The 17,126-nt window shown below is 48.3% G+C and overlaps 1 protein-coding gene across 1 annotated transcript in view; it reads right to left on the bottom strand.

Annotated features, from left to right (window-relative positions):
- LOC102470393 (zinc finger protein 48) overlaps nucleotides 1-17,126 on the bottom strand; it is a 38,689-nt gene extending 21,563 nt beyond the window's left edge. Inside the window, exons 1-2 of the mRNA XM_006148163.3 lie at nucleotides 16,964-17,126; nucleotides 12,970-14,741 (exon numbers count right to left, since the gene is read on the bottom strand). Coding sequence (XP_006148225.2) covers nucleotides 12,970-14,741; nucleotides 16,964-17,042 — 1,851 coding nt within the window. The 5' untranslated portion in view covers nucleotides 17,043-17,126. The remainder of the gene's footprint in view (nucleotides 1-12,969; nucleotides 14,742-16,963) is intronic.

Consider the following 17,126-nt stretch of genomic DNA (forward strand, 5'->3'; position numbering starts at 1 on the left):
AGGGGGGAAAAGAAAGGGCGGCATGGGAAGGGGGGGGGGGGGAGCAGGTCTCACTTTCCCTTTCTCTGTATCCCCTGTCTCTCTACAGCAACCACACATGTCCTATGGCAAAAACCTAAAAAATAAATACATTTATTTACTAGAGTTATGTATTTGAAAAACGGGGGCAGGCCATGTAGCCTAGTGGTTAAGGGAGTCAGATCCCACACGACTGACTGTTGTTCAGATCCCAGCCTCTGTGACCGGAATAACAAGCAAGGTGCATGTAGATGTCCAAGAGCCCGAGAGGATGGAGGTGGGATTGCAGCATGGCCATGCCCCGTTGGTGGTTGCTTTCTCCCTCTCTGTCTCTCTCTGGTGAGCTCATGTATCCTCTGGCAATTAAAAAAAATCTTTAGAAAAAAAGTACTTGAAAACAAAATTGATTGCATGTATACTAAACATGTATAGACTTTTTTCCTGTCACCTTTCCCTGAATGATACAGTATAACAACTATTTATGTAACTGAGCTGTAGGAGGATCAGAGACTATATTGTATACAGTCTTGGATTCCACCTTAAGGGATTAAACTGTAGGAAAATCAGTTGTTTCAGAAGGTGTGTGTACTTCCCAGAAAGTGACAGAGTGACAAGGCACTCCCTATGAGGGACGGTCGTGCCTCAATCGCTTTTCCTCCATTTCCCCCTCCTTTCAGGATTTTGGGCATTGATGCACACATGCCTGACATGTTTTTCAAGCCATTTGGTCTGAGACTCAAACGGTGCGGTAGGCATGCACGATCCAGTCAGCACACCAGAGGTGCGGTCACACCACTGACACTTTCTTTCTTTCCTCTTTTTTACTTACAGAACTAACCTCTTACCTTCCTCACAGTAGATCTGAGACCAATGTTTAACTAATGAAAGTCAGCAATAACCTTGCTAAGTCTTAGTGATACCGGGGTATATAGACAGGGTGGGGGAAAGCCGCTGGGCAGCCCACTCCCTTATGACCAGCCAAGAAGATTTTATCAGCTCAAGCACTGCAAAGCCACACCTAGACCCTCCGTTTCTAAAGCAGGATTAAGAGTTGTCTTGACTGACTCCGTTTTGTTTCTGCTGCCTTGTTAATTGTTGCTTATTTTTAATTCTCTTGCAGAGAACTGAAACTGGTCTTTCTGCCCTGCTAGCCCTGAAGGAAAACTGACTTTGATTGCTCCCCCCCCAGCCCCGACAACTATCAGATCTTCTTGTGATCCTGCTTGAAGACAATGAATAACCTGCCCTTTGCTTGTAATTATAGGCTCTCACTGAACCCTTCCTCTTTATGAGACAGAAGGGACGTTCCAAAATGAGGTGAGGGACATTCCAAACACCTGAAATCTAAAAGACAAGAAACAGCAGACAGTCTAGGTCTGAACCAGTTGGAACCAAGATGGTGCCTGGACCCACAGCAGCCTTCAGACTCATACCCTCATTGTATGGTATTAGGATACCATTTTTTTCTTTTATAAGAATTACATTTTATTTAATTTTTACTTGTTTATTAATTAATTTATTTATTTTTAATTTGACTAGAGAGGAAAAGAGTGAGAGAGAGAGAGAGAGAGAAAGAGAAGGAAAGTGAGAAAGCAAGCCGCCAGGTCTGAGACTTGAACTACAGTTGGCTATGTAGGAGTCCAGCACCCTTAACCACCACATCACCTGCTGGCCCCCAGTATTAACATACTATCAATAGATAATATTACTCACTCCCATCTGCACCATGACAATTAAGAACAACAACAGCGGGGCTGGCAGGTGGTGTGGTGGTTAAGGGCACTGGACTCCCACTTGGTGGACCAGGGTTTGAGTCCTGGACCTGGCAGCTTGCTCTCTCTCTCTCTCTCTCTATCACTCTGTTCCTCTCTGGTCAAATTTAAAAATAAATAAATAAAATTAAATAAGAAAATGGGAAGGACAGTGGTTCTAGGAAAGTCATCACCCCTTTCTTTCTTTCTTTTTTTTTTTTGGAGAGATTTTTGCTATAGGGCGCGTGCGCTTGCCAGACAGACAGAGAGAGACATAGAGACAGAAAGCGAGAAATCACCCCCCAGGGGGGATGGTCACGCCGCAATCCCTTCTCCTCCATTCTCCTCTCGGGATCTTGGGCACGCACGCACACGCGCCCGGCGTGAGTTTTAAGCCACCGGGTCCAGGACGCGAACCACGATCGACTATGTGGGAGTCCAGCGACATAGCCATTACGCTAACTGCTGGTTCTCAGTTATCACCCCTTTCTGAGAAAAGTCATGAATAAACTGCCCCTTAATTAGCCTGGCATTAGACGAGCCATATAAGCCAGACACCCACCTAAGTTCAGGGCTGTTTGGCCTATGGAGTAACCCTTCTGTCTTTCCCTCTGGGTAACAGTTCTCCCTTTTCTCCTGAATAAAACTTCATCCATCTCTCTTCACGTGACTGCTCCACTGATGGAGTAGCCCATCCTGTATACTTTCTTTATAAATTTGTTTTTACTCTCCTTCAATGGCTCGCTCTTGAATTCTTCCTTGTACAAGAACCTTGACATTCTGGGTAGAGATCCCCAAGGACTGAGTCTCCCTGGCAACATGTATGAGTTCTGTAATTTTTAAAAATAATAATTTATTTATTTTTATTTATTATCATTATGTTTTAAATTTACTATAGGGCACATGCACTCACCAGAGAGAGAGAGAGACAGAGAAAGAGAGGGAAAGTGAGAAAGCAAGTCATCAGGTCTGGGCCTCGAACCACGGTCAGTCATGTGGGAGTCCAAGGCCTTAACCACCATGCTACCTGTTGGCCCCCTAAGTTCTATATCTTGTCCAGTACAGTGGAGATAGTTACAGATTCTGGTCGGCTCTCTCCCTAGTGAGGGTCTCACTGAAATTAATTTCTTTCTTTATTTACCAACTTTTGTTTGTCACAAGGTGAATGGCATGCAATTGATTGCTGGTCTTTTCAAATAAGCAATACTGTCTGTTTCAGAGTCATTTATGTAACAGTTAAATTTCATTAGGTTTTTTTCTGTTTGTTTTATTCATTCATTCATTCATTTTAATTTGACCAGAGAGAGGCACAGAGAGAGAAAGAGGGAAAATGAGAAAGCAAGCCACCAGGTCCAGGACTCAAACCGTGGTCAGCCATGTGGGAGTGTCCAGTACCTTAACAACCATGCCACCTGCTGGCCCCCAATTTCATTAGGTACTTTAATTTTGTTTTTGTTTTTGCCATAGGGCAAGTGTACTCACTGGAGAAATACAGAGCAAGGGAAAGTGAGAAATTATCCCCCAGGTATATGGCCATACTGCAATCCCTTGTCCTCCATTCTCTCCTCTGGATTTTGGGCACACATGCACACATGCCTCAGTGTGGTTTTCAAGCTGCTAGGAACTTGAACTGTGGTTGGCCATGTGGGAGTCTATTACCTCAACCACTATGCCACCTAATGGGCATGTCATGGGCATTTCATGGCATATTTTTTAAAGTTTTTTTTTTTTTTGGGAGGGGAGGTTTTTGCTATAGGGTGCGTGCGCTCGCCAGAAAGACAGAGAGAGACAGAGACAGAAAGCGAGAAATCTCCCCCCCAAAGGGGATGGCCATGCCGAAATCCCTTCTCCTCCATTCTCCTCTCAGGATTTTAGGCACACACATGCGCCCAGCATGAGTTTAAGCTGCTGGGTTGTCGCGTCCCACAGGACAGTAGAACAGATTTCCTGAGGGAAGGAGTGAGAGACGGGACAAATGGCACAGTGTTACAGAACGGAGGTGATGCAGTGTCACAACTCTTCAGGGTCGTCTGTTTATTGTGGGCCAGGGATCGTGGTTATATACATGTTGCTGGGTGGTGATTGGTTAAATGAAGGATTGTAAAAGGTGGGTTATGATTAGTTGCTTTTGTGGACCAATCATGAGGTGCCAGATATGCAAATCTGAGGGATTCTAAGCTCACCAATTGATGAGCACCATGGGAAGTGGCCAATCAGAGAATGGTTTTGAAGGTGAGGTTTTGAAGGGGAGCCAGTCATGGCCTTTGTCATTGTGTAATTCTTTGCTGAGAAACAGAAACCTAAGGGCGATATTCGCTGGTACGCAGCCTCCCACACCAGGTCCAGAACTCGAACCCGCGGTCGACTACATGGGAGTCCAGTGACATAACCATTACGGTAACTGCTGGTCCCTAAAGTGTGTTTGTTTGCTTGGTTGTTTTAGAGAGAAATTTTTGCTATAGGGCACATGTGCTCACCGGAGACAGAGAGAGACAGAAAGCGAGAAATCACCGCCCTGGGGGTTAGGCACAGCACAACCCCTTCTCCATTGTCCTCTAGGGATCTTCGACACACATGGACATGCGCCTGCCGTGAGTTTAAGCCGCCGGGTCTGGGACTCAAACTGTTGTTGACTATGTAGGAGTCCAACAACATAACTATTATGCCATCTGCTGCTCCAATGTTTGTTTGTTTTAATTTGCCAGAGGGAATGCGTGCTCGTTGGAAAGAGAAGCACCTCTCAGTGGTGAAGGGGTTGGCACCATGATCCCTTCTCCATTTCTCCTTCCTTTTAGCACTTTGGCATGCATACACACATTTCCGATGTGCTTTTCAAGTCATGGGAACTGAGACTTCAACGGTGCTGTCGGCCATGTGGGATCCAGCCATCTTAACCACTATGCTACCAGTTGGTGCTAAAATTTACATGCGCTCGCCAGAGAGACAGGGAGACAAGTGAGAGAAAATCAGACCACCACCCCCGCCCCAGTGGGGATGGCCACACCACATTCCCTTCTCCATTCTCTTCTAGAGATTTTGGCTACACACGCACACGTGCCTGGCATGAGTGTTTTTGTTTTGTTTTGTTTTGTTTTGTTTTGTTTTTAGGCAGAGATTTTCACTATAGGGCACATGCACTTTCCAGAGACACAGAGAGACAGCAAGTGAGAAATCGCCCCCCAGATGGTTATGGCCACACCACAATTCCTCCTCCTCCATTCTCCTCCCAGGACTCTGGGCACGCACACACACACCCAGCATATTTCAAGGCACCAGGTCCAGGCCTCGGACAGGGTGCACAATGTGGGAGTCCAGCAACGTGAATATTACGCTGTCTGATGTTCCCATGCCACAGGATTTCTAAAACTCTCAGTTAAAGGAAAGATAAGGTTTTGTTTTCTTTTAAAATGTATTTAATTAATTAATTTTTGGAGAGGTTTTTGCTATAGGGCATGTGCACTCACCAGGAAGACAGAAAGAAACAGAGAGATAGAAAGTGAGAAATCACCCCCCAGGAGGGATAACCACGCCGCAATTCCTCCTCCTCCATTCTCTTCTTGGGATCTTGGGCACGCACACACACGTGCCTGGCATGAGTTTAAGTCACTGGGTCTGGGACTCAAACCGCGGTTGACTCCATGGGAGCCCAGAGCCAGCCATTACGCCAACTGCTGGTCTCTTTCTCATTTGTTTCTGCATGCTCGGCTCTTGTTTGCTGTTCTTCCCTGGAATAATGCCTCCATGGGGAAGGGACAGGACTGTGTCCCATCTGCCTACCACTAGTAGGTGCTGATACCACTATAAACTAATATAAGCTACTACAGGTATGTGGGCTCCTTGGAGACAGAGACAGAGAAAAAGATAGAGAAAGTGAGAAGTCACCATACTACTCCTGGGGGGTGGGAGAAAGGGGATGACCAGGCTGCAATCCCTTTTCCTCTATTCTCTCAGAATTTTTTTTAAACTTCTATTTCTTTATATTAATTTGACCAGAGAGGGACAGAACGAGAGAGAGTGAGAAAGCAAGCCAGCAGGTCCAGGACTTAAACTGTGGTCAGCCATGTGGGAATCCAGTGCCCTTAACCACCACACCACCTGCCACCCTTCCCCGCCTTTTCTTAATTGCCAGAAGGCATGTGCACCAGGCAGAGAAGGTCTTGAATATTCAAGAATTTTGGTGTCTGGGACCAGCAGTTAGTGTAACAGCTATGTCACTGGACTCCCATGTAGTCGACCGCGGTTCGAGTCCCGGACCCGGTGGCTTAAACTCACGCTGGGTGCATGTGCGTGTGTGCCCAAGATCCCAAGAGGAGAATGGAAGAGAAGGGATTGCGGCATGGCCATCCCCCCTGGTGATTTCTCGCTTTCTGTCTCTCTGTCTCTCTCTGTCTGTCTGGTGAGCGCACACGCCCTATATCAAAAACCTCTCCAAAAAAAAAAAAAGAAAGAAAGAAAGAAAAAAAAAAGAATGTTGGTGTCCACTGTCTGTGGGTGTGCATGTGTAGGGGGGACTGCAACAAATTTCCTACAAATACTGAAAGTATATGCAAAAAGTCAACTGGGTGGTTCTGGCAAGAGAATAGTGGAGTGAGTGATGAATTCCTTTGAGGGAGTGGAGAAGTGGAGATTGAGTGGGGGCTCACTGAGGAGGTAAACATGAAAGGCCTCTAGAAATGAGTAGGTGCTTGTCATATTGACACAGGCAATAGTTAGTGGGACTGTAAAGTCCCATGAAGAGCATATCACGTTTCAAAGACACCCTTCACAAAGGGGTGCCAGGCCCCTGCTGGGACTGGGAAAAGTCTATTTTTTTTAAGAATTAGTTTATTTAACTTTATTTATTTATTTATTTATTCATTTATAATTTGACCAGAGAGAGACAGAGCAAGAGAGAGAGTGAAAGTGAGAAAGCAAGCTACCAGATCCAGGACTCGAACCGCGGTCAGTTATGTGGGAGTCCAGAGCCCTCAACTACCACGCCATCTGCCAGCCAAGGAAAAGTCTGTGTGTATTGTTTTTTAAAGAATTATTTATTTATTTAATTCCATTTGTTATTATTTTTTAAAAATTTGACCAGAGAGATGGAGAGAGAGAAAGGGAAAGTGAGAAAACAAGCCACCAGGTCCAGGACTTGAACCATGGTTGGCCATGTGGGAATCCCGCGCCTTTAACCGCCACACCACCTGCCGGCCCCCAAAAAGTCTGTTTTACTCCTCATTTTTCTTTCACTATTTGCCTTCAGCCTCATTAGAACTTCAATTTCATTCTTTTCATTTCTTCCATGAAAGAAAGATAAGAACTCCCCCGGCTACAGCCAGACAGGATCATGGGCACACTTGTGTGTGCTGTATCTGCCAGGAGGGCCCCTGACACCACCTGCTACAACCCTCCCCCGGCTCAGCCAGACAGGATCATGGGCACACTTGTGTGTGCTGTGTTTGCCAGGAGGGCCCCTGACACCACCCCGGACTTTCCCATGTGGATCTAGCACCCCAGCACTGGGTTATAACTCTACCACTGCATCTGGCCCTACTTCTTTCCTCTCTCTTTCTTTCTTTTTTTTTAGGCAGCCAGGTCCAGGACTCAAATTGTGGAGTCAGCCATGTGGGATCCAGTGCCTTGACCAACCACCATGCCACCTGCTGGCTCCTACTTAATTTTTTCAGTCTGCAAATATTTGGTACATATTTTTTTTCTCTCTCTTCTTTTCCTTTTTCTTAAAGACATTTTTTCTATAGGCTGCATGCGCTCACCAGAGGGAAAAAAAAAAATCAAGAAATCACTCCCCAGGGGGGATGGCCATGCCACAATCCCTTCTCCATTTTCCTCTCAGGCTCTTGGGCTTGCTCGCACACACACCCTGTGTGAGTTTAAGCCACCAAGTCCAGGTCTCGAACTGCAGTCAACTACATGGGAGTCCAGTGACGTAACTGTTGGTCATCTGCTGGTCTCAAGACTTGGTACATACTCTTTACTCTGCCCAAAACATTCCATCTCCCACCTATCCCCTACCTCCTTTCTTGTTTTTTTTTTTTTTTTTTTAATTTATCTTTACTTATTTATTTTTATTTGACCAGAGAGGGACAGAGTGAGAGAGAGAAAGTGAGAAAGTAAGCTGCCAGGTCTGGGACCAGAACCATGGTTGACCATGACGGAGTCCAGCACCCTTAACCACCAAGCCACCTGCTGGCCCCCCCCATCTCCTTTCTTAGCTTAGTTCAGTACAACCTGGGGTGAAATGTAATTGCCACTTTTTGAAGTGGCCTTGGATCACATAAAATCTTCTCTTGCAGGCATGCTTCTTGGCTAGTACTTACGACACTTGTACTCATTTGTACTGTGTCCATCTTCTGATGGAGACTGAGGGCAGGACTTTGTCCTATTTTTTTTAATAGAGATATATATATATTTTTTGCTTTAGGCTGTGTACGCTTGCCAGAAAGAGACAGAAAGGGAGAGATCAGCCCCTAGGGAAGATGACCATGTGCAATCCCTTCTCCATTCTCCTCTCAGGATTCTGGCATGCATGTATGTATGACCGGCCTGTTTCAAGCCTTCGGTAGGAAGCTCAAACCACGGTCGGCCATGTGGGAGTCTAAGGACATACCCATTTCACCATCTGCTGGCCCCAGAACTTGGTCCCATTTACCTTTCTATCCCCATACTAAGCACACACAAAGTAATGCTATTGAGCAAGGGCATCTAATAATCCTAGGCTGTCCATGTAGTCTAGTGGTTAAAGAAGCTACATGCTGGGGCCAGCAGGTGACATGGTAGTTAAGGACACTGGACTCCCATATGGCCATCTGCAGTTCAAGTTCTAGACCTGGCACTTTGCTTTCTCACTTTCTCTCGCTCTTGTTTTCACTCCATCCTTCTCTGGTCAAATTAAAATAAATAAATAAAGTTAAATTAAAAAAAAAAAAAGATGTTAAATCCCATATTACCAACCGTGGAACCAATCCCCACCATGGTGCCTTGGGCATGTGTGTGCAAGCCTCAAATCCCCACAGGCTACATAAATGGAAGAGAGACTGTATAAATGGAGGAGAGACTGTAACCACACCCCATGGGGGCATGATTTCTCTCTGTCCTTCCAACTCTCTCTGGCAAGAGGAATTACCCTCTGGCATAGAAAAGAAAACCAGGCACCAGCCGGTGGTAGTAAGGCAGCTGAATAGCCAATAGCCCAGCTGGCATCCAGACTGCATGCCTTGAAAAACACGGGTGTGCATGTCCAAAATCCCAGGAGAATGGAGAAGGGACTGGGACAAGTGACTTCTCAGAGAGCACACATGCCCTATAGCTAAAACAAAACCAAAAACAAACAAACGAAAAAAACAAAACAAACAAAAAAGGTTATCTTCAAGAAGTTCTCGTGTCTTAGGTGTTCAGATAGGGGTTGCTCGGTCCTAACCAGAGTTGGAAGTAACGGTCCAGAAGTTTGGACTGGAAAGGTTACCACCGGTTGGGGGTGGGGGATTCCAAGTAAAGAAAATACTGAAGAGGCCCAGGACTAAATAACAACTTGGAAGTCCTTTAATGCCAACTACGGAGTTGCATTTTTACAGAGAAGGCATGAAGAGACATGACAGGGGTTTTATAGGGCAGTGACACTACCAGACGTAATTTTATCAAAGTTCCTTACAGGTTGGCGTACAGGCCTAATTGCTAGGGAAGGGAAGTAAGGAAACCAGCAAGGAGGAGCTCCTAAAATCCCCCAAAAGGCTCCATTGCAGCCAATGAGTGCACAGGAGCTTGAAGGCGGAAGCCGCTGAGAGAACGCGAAGTTTTGTTTCCAGTTTATGAACAAGTTGGCAGCGCAGGGAGGATCCGGGGGAACCGTACCGCACTGTAGCAAGCTCTCATTGGCTTCTGGGAAAGCCACTCTGAAGGTTAAGTTCTCGCGAGAACTTCTCTCCAGGGACTCTCACCACGACGATTAGGCCCGCTGCCCAGCCCAACAAACTTGCAAAACAATCGTGTGCTTCCATTGCTTAGATGGGTGAACCATGCTGGTTTTTTTTTTTTTTTTTTTTTAAATATCAGGCCTGTTCTTCTTTCGCCTTCCTCCCTTTTGGCGTTCTCCTTGGAAAAAGCTGAGTTGTGCTCCTAAGGGCACACGGGTCGCTGGGAAACAGGATGGCCTTTAACGGGATAGAGGCATCGACCTCCTTGCCCTCCTTTGGGCTGTGCTGCCCCAATGACTTGTTTCTGGAAACAGTCTCAGGGAGGCGGGGGTTCCCTGTGTCCCTAGGCAGTGCGTCTGGGTCGGGCCTTCTGCGCCTGTACTAGACAGGTGAGCAACATTTCGCCCGCGCCGTCTCCATAGCAACTGCGCTCAGACTACCCCCTTTCCTTCTTCCAGGTAGCTTGCCCTTCCCCCGCAGCGGATGCACTTTTAGAAATATTTCATTTATTTATTTATTTATTTTCCATTTGACCAGAGAAAGACAGAGGTTGAGAGTGAGAGGAAGGGAGAAAGCAAGCCACCAGATTCAGGACTTGAACCCTGGTCGGCCATGTGGGAGTGTCCAGCGCCATAACCACCATACACTTGCCAAGCCTCAAATCCCCACAGGCTACATAAATGGAAGAGAGACTGTATAAATGGAGGAGAGACTGTAACCACACCCCATGGGGGCATGATTTCTCTCTGTCCTTCCAACTCTCTCTGGCAAGAGGAATTACCCTCTGGCATAGAAAAGAAAACCAGGCACCAGCCGGTGGTAGTAAGGCAGCTGAATAGCCAATAGCCCAGCTGGCATCCAGACTGCATGCCTTGAAAAACACGGGTGTGCATGTCCAAAATCCCAGGAGAATGGAGAAGGGACTGGGACAAGTGACTTCTCAGAGAGCACACATGCCCTATAGCTAAAACAAAACCAAAAACAAACAAACGAAAAAAACAAAACAAACAAAAAAGGTTATCTTCAAGAAGTTCTCGTGTCTTAGGTGTTCAGATAGGGGTTGCTCGGTCCTAACCAGAGTTGGAAGTAACGGTCCAGAAGTTTGGACTGGAAAGGTTACCACCGGTTGGGGGTGGGGGATTCCAAGTAAAGAAAATACTGAAGAGGCCCAGGACTAAATAACAACTTGGAAGTCCTTTAATGCCAACTACGGAGTTGCATTTTTACAGAGAAGGCATGAAGAGACATGACAGGGGTTTTATAGGGCAGTGACACTACCAGACGTAATTTTATCAAAGTTCCTTACAGGTTGGCGTACAGGCCTAATTGCTAGGGAAGGGAAGTAAGGAAACCAGCAAGGAGGAGCTCCTAAAATCCCCCAAAAGGCTCCATTGCAGCCAATGAGTGCACAGGAGCTTGAAGGCGGAAGCCGCTGAGAGAACGCGAAGTTTTGTTTCCAGTTTATGAACAAGTTGGCAGCGCAGGGAGGATCCGGGGGAACCGTACCGCACTGTAGCAAGCTCTCATTGGCTTCTGGGAAAGCCACTCTGAAGGTTAAGTTCTCGCGAGAACTTCTCTCCAGGGACTCTCACCACGACGATTAGGCCCGCTGCCCAGCCCAACAAACTTGCAAAACAATCGTGTGCTTCCATTGCTTAGATGGGTGAACCATGCTGGTTTTTTTTTTTTTTTTTTTTTTGAAATCTCTAGCCAATCAGGCCTGTTCTTCTTTCGCCTTCCTCCCTTTTGGCGTTCTCCTTGGAAAAAGCTGAGTTGTGCTCCTAAGGGCACACGGGTCGCTGGGAAACAGGATGGCCTTTAACGGGATAGAGGCATCGACCTCCTTGCCCTCCTTTGGGCTGTGCTGCCCCAATGACTTGTTTCTGGAAACAGTCTCAGGGAGGCGGGGGTTCCCTGTGTCCCTAGGCAGTGCGTCTGGGTCGGGCCTTCTGCGCCTGTACTAGACAGGTGAGCAACATTTCGCCCGCGCCGTCTCCATAGCAACTGCGCTCAGACTACCCCCTTTCCTTCTTCCAGGTAGCTTGCCCTTCCCCCGCAGCGGATGCACTTTTAGAAATATTTCATTTATTTATTTATTTATTTTCCATTTGACCAGAGAAAGACAGAGGTTGAGAGTGAGAGGAAGTGAGAAAGCAAGCCACCAGATTCAGGACTTGAACCCTGGTCGGCCATGTGGGAGTGTCCAGCGCCATAACCACCATACACTTGCTGGTCCCCCAGCAGATGCATTTTTAAATGTCGCACTCTATGAGGTGGTTTAGGTGGGAGCTGAGGGTAGTATAACCTTAGGCCTGGGGAATCAGTTGAGTTGATGGATCTGGTGACTGTCTTAGAACTAGATGTCAAAGGCAGAATAAAGCAATGCCCAAGACAATCTAATGGCACAGAGGACAAAAGACCAACCCAAGTTAACAAGACCTGAGGGTTTTGCTTGTGGCCATCCCTCTACACCACTTTCTACACTGGACATGTGTCGAGTCCACGCTTCAGACAAGCAGCAGTTTATTGGCAAGAGGACGTACCATATGTGGGCCTTGGATCTTCGCTGGTGTCTTCTCCCTCCAGTCTAACCCAGCCCAGCCCTTCCCCAACCAGGTAGTCTCTGCTCATGGCCACTGGGCTGGGCATGGCATCCAGAAGGGATGTCACAGGTGCTCCTTCCACTTGTTCTGCCAGTGTCCAAGTGTTCACATGGGTTGGGACCCTCAAGAGCACAACTCTGAGCTCTGTCCAAGAATGCCCTCCCAAGAGTATGTCCAGTTGGCCTGAGGCTAGGGATAGATACCTACCACAAAACAGTACTTTATCAGGATGATCACTATGTCCCTGCCTCATTCTGTCGCCGCTAATTTCAGAAGTCCCACTGCTATAGTTTATAAGGTCAAAAAAACAGGTTTGACATGTAGGTCTCCCAGGACAGGGCTGGGAAGGGTCAGTTCTTAACCGATAAGAGGCAGCAGGAACGCAGGTTTAAGAGACCTCAGGCTAAAGCCAGTTTAATTCATTCAACAAGTGTTTATTGAGTGCCTACTAAGTGCTAGGCAGTGTTCTAGAAGCTGGGGGTACAGCCCATACTGGCAAAGTCCTGACTGAGCCCAGCCAGGACAGTTTCCTGAGCTTCAAGGTTATTGTGTCCAAATCTATCTACTCACTCCTTTCTCCCGTTTCTTCCCCTTCTCCCACCCACCACCTCCCAAGCCCTTTCTTTGCTTAAGCAGCAGATACCCTCCCTTTGGTCTCCTGGGACTCACCCTCCCCGAACCCCATCATTCCAGTTCTGTTGGTGGCTCTTCCTTCAGGGGCCTTGGTCGACCATCATGCCCTATGGCAAAGGGCTTCAGGACCATGTGCCCCCGCTGGTGCTTGATTCGGGCAGAACTGTCACCAAAACCCTTGCCACACTCTGAACACTTGTATGGCTTCTCCCCAGTGTGTGTGCGCCTGTGTTTGACCAGATCCGAGTTTCGGGGGAACTCCTTCCCACAGAAGCCACATACATGGAGACGGCTGGGTCCAGAGGACTGGGCCCGGACTCCAGCTCGAGGGGCTGAGGGTGCTAGACCAGGTGGGTTATGTGGCCGTAGGAGAGTGGATGGTGGTGGTGGCTGGGCCCGTTCACGGTGGGTGCGGAGGTGCTTGACTCTGGCCGAGCTGTCAGCAAAACCCTTGCCACATTCAGGACAGAGGTAGGGTTTCTCCCCTGTGTGCACTCGATGGTGTTTCACCAGGTCAGAGGTTCGGCGGAAGCCCTTGCCACACTCGGGGCACTTGTGCGGCTTGTCATACTCCAGTGGTGGGGGTGGCTCCCCTGCCTGGGGGCCCCCAGGCTCTGACCCCAGGCCAGGCAGGCCAAAAGGCCCATCACCTGACCGTGAAGGGCTTCGAGGTGTCAGCGGGGGGCTGGTGCCAAGAGGAGGTGGGGGTGGGCTGGGGATCAGAGTGGGCAGAGGGTAGCCTGGGAAGCTGAAGTCCTGGGGCTCCATGTGAGTGAGGCGGTGGCGCAGAAGGGTGGAGCTGAGGCTGAAGGTACGGTCGCATTCTGGGCAGGCATGGGGCCTCTCACCGCTGTGGGTACGGAGGTGCTTGACCCGAGCAGAGCTGTCAGCAAAGCCCTTGCCACACTCAGGGCATAGGTAGGGCTTCTCTCCTGTGTGAACCCGCAGGTGTTTCACCAGGTCTGAGCCCCGAGCAAATTCCTTCCCACACACATCACAGCCAAAGGGCTTAGGCCCCAGGTGACTGCGCTGGTGGCTCAAAAGGCTACAGCCGAGCACAAACCTTTTGCCACAATCAGTGCAGACATATGGCTTGATCTGGGCCTGGGCAGCTGCCAGGGCTGCCTGAGATAGCTGCCGGCGGGGCGGTGGCTGTGGGGGCTGCTCTCCGGGGTGTGTCCGCTGGTGCTTTATGCGGGCAGAACTGTCGCCAAAACCCTTGCCACAGACGCCACATTTGTAGGGCTTCTCACCAGTGTGGGTCCGCTGATGTTTCACCAGGTCAGAACTCTGGCGGAAGCTCTTGCCACATTCACCGCAGATAGTGGGGCGCTCACCAGCAGGCATCCTGGGCCGAGCCATCTTTGAGGGACCCTGGGCTGGAGGCTGGGCCCTACAAGGCTTCTCACCACTATGAGTTCGCTGGTGTTTGATACGAGCAGAACTATCCCCAAAGCCCTTGCCACAGACCCCGCACTTGTAGGGTTTCTCTCCAGTGTGGGTCCGCTGGTGTTTCACCAAATCTGACATCTGCCGGAAACATTTGCCACACTCACCACACACAGCGGCCCGATCACTACTTGCCTGGCCCCAATGTGATTCTCCCAGGAGCTGGGGGCCTCTGTCCCGAGGCTGAGGCTTTCCTAGCTCCTCTCCCTCAACCCATAAGTCATCCCAGGTATGGATGCCTTCGTGTTTGAGAGAGGCATTTCCTACTTCATGTACTGAGATCAAATCTTCTTCTTCCTTGAACCTCAAGTCAGCGTCCTGTGGACTCTGTTCAAAGTCATCCTGATCAGATATCTCCACAGTTTCAATCCCTAGACCTGGGGAAAAGAAAAGGGAATTGTAGACCCTGCCCTTTGGCTTAGACTCTTATCTTTCTTTTTTTTTTTTCTTTTTCTTTTAGATTTTGTCATAAGGTGCATGTGCTTTCCAGGGAAAGATAGGAAAAATGAGAAATTACTCCTTGGGGGGAATGGCCATACCACCATCCCTTCTCTTCCATTCTCTTCTCAGGATTTTGGGGAGGCATGTGCATGGTTCCAGTGTGATTTTCAAGCTGCCAGGTCTGGGACTTGAACTATGGTCAGCCATGTGGGAATCCAATGCCTTAGCCAGCACATCACCTGCTGGTCCAGTTTTTTACTTATTATTTTTTTTTAAAGAATTATCCTATCTAACTGTATTTATTTGTTTTATTTGACTGGAGAGGGAGAGGGAGGGAGGGTGGAAGGAAGTGAGAAAGCAAGCTGCCAGGTCTGGGACTTGAACTGCAGTTGACAATGTGGGAGTCCAGCACTCTTAACCACCACACCATCTGCCAGCTCCCACAGCCTCTGTTTTTAGTAACACTTGTACATAGCACTTGATGTGGTACTAGGATCTCTTTTTCACTATCCCGTGAACTTCTGAGCCTGTAAGGGTATGTGCGCTTGCCAGAGAGACAGTGAGAAAGCATGAAAGCATTCCCATAGGGGATGGCCACATTGTAATCCCGGCTCCACCATTCTCCTCTCAAGATTTTGGAACACACACGTGTGCCTGGCGTATTTTCAAACCACTGAGTCCAGATTTTGAATTGTGAACTGGGAGACCCAGTCGTCCCAACCACCAACTGGCCATAATAACTTTTTACTATGCTCTTAATAAATAAAAATTCCAATCACTATGGGACCAGCAGTTAGTGTAATGGCTATGTCGCTGGATTCCCACATACGTGACCGCGGTTTGCATCCCGGACCCGATGGCTTAAAACTCATGCCGGCCTTGTCTTCCGGGCAAGCGCCCCCCCCCTTTTGAAAAAAAAAAAAAAAAAAAAAAAGAAAAAAAAACCTCTTAAAAAATCCAATCACTAAACTAAGCATTACTGAATTCTTGCAACAATCCTGTAACCTAACACTACTAAAATACTCATTTACAGGCATGGAAACAGAACATTTAAGTCACTTGCCAAGGTTATATTTAAGTAGCAAAGTCAGGTTCCTAACTCAGGCCTTCCTAACCCCCAAACCTGTGATAACTACATTACACTGTCTCTATTTGGAAACCAAATACTATTGTATTGTTATATAATCCTACTCTGTAATTCACTATGACAAATCATTCCGTGTGTACCTGAAAGGAACAGACACACATCCATCCCTCTAGATGCTTAAGGTTGGTAAACAGTAAGATAAAATATCAGTAATTATTGTATATGTGTGGGGGAGGGGCCAGTCAGTGGCGTGGTGGTTGGGGCAGCTGGATCCCATACGGCAAATTGTGCAGTTTGAGTCCCAGACCAGTCGCTTGGAAAACATGCCTAACACATGTGCATGCATGCCCAAAATCCCAAAGGGAGGGAGAAATGGAGGAGCGATTGCAGCATGGCCATCCCCCATGGGGATGCTTTCTCACTTTCCCCCACTCTGTCTTTTTCTGTCTCCACTGAGCACACACAGCCTCTGGCAAGTTTTTTTAAAAAAAGAAGTACTTATGGGTTCTGAATTATTGTGTTGTCACCAAAGACAGCAGAAGAGATAGGGACGAGAATTCACAGCAGAGCAAAGAAAAACTCAAGGCGAGGAATGGAAGATAAAACTGTAAAAGAATGTTGCGACTAGCCTGAGCATGCAGGGTTTGGATTGAACACGGGGCTAAGGCTTTTAATTAGTTGACACAGGGACGCTAGAGAAGGTTTTTGAGAAGTCAGGATTAGACCTGGACTTAAATCAATCTGGCTGCCTAATTGGAGAGAAAAGGGCAGAGGGGAGGCTCTCGCAATTGGCAGGATGTGAAAATGAGGCCTGAAGTAGGGCAGAGGCCCTGAGGATGGTGAAGACTGTGGGGGAGGGGGAGTCCTTGAGAACTTACCCCTCTCGGCAAGGCGCACAGTAGGTGTTCAAAGAAGATGGCCTCCTCCCTCAGTTTTGGCTGCCCTCCCTCTCTCCCTGGAGGTACAGCTCCCGTCCGATTTTTCAGGGTCTTGGCCTGGCGGAGCCCCGAGCCCCAAGAGTCCCCGCCCGGCCGTTACCTGTCCATGGCGGCGCGCAGCCGCAGCCCTCACCTGTGCCGGCGCCTCTCAGCTGCTCCCTCTCCTCCGGGTCACGGAGATCCGGGTCCCAGGGCTCTACCGCGCGCTCCATCTTCCGCACACCGCCCTGAACAAGGGGACAGACACATAATCCTGCGGTCACACTGCCATGTGCGGCCCGCGGCGCCCAGCCGCT

The sequence above is a fragment of the Tupaia chinensis genome, unplaced genomic scaffold (genome assembly GCF_000334495.1).
Source record: "Tupaia chinensis unplaced genomic scaffold, TupChi_1.0 Scaffold000231_1, whole genome shotgun sequence".
NCBI lineage: Eukaryota > Metazoa > Chordata > Mammalia > Scandentia > Tupaiidae > Tupaia > Tupaia belangeri.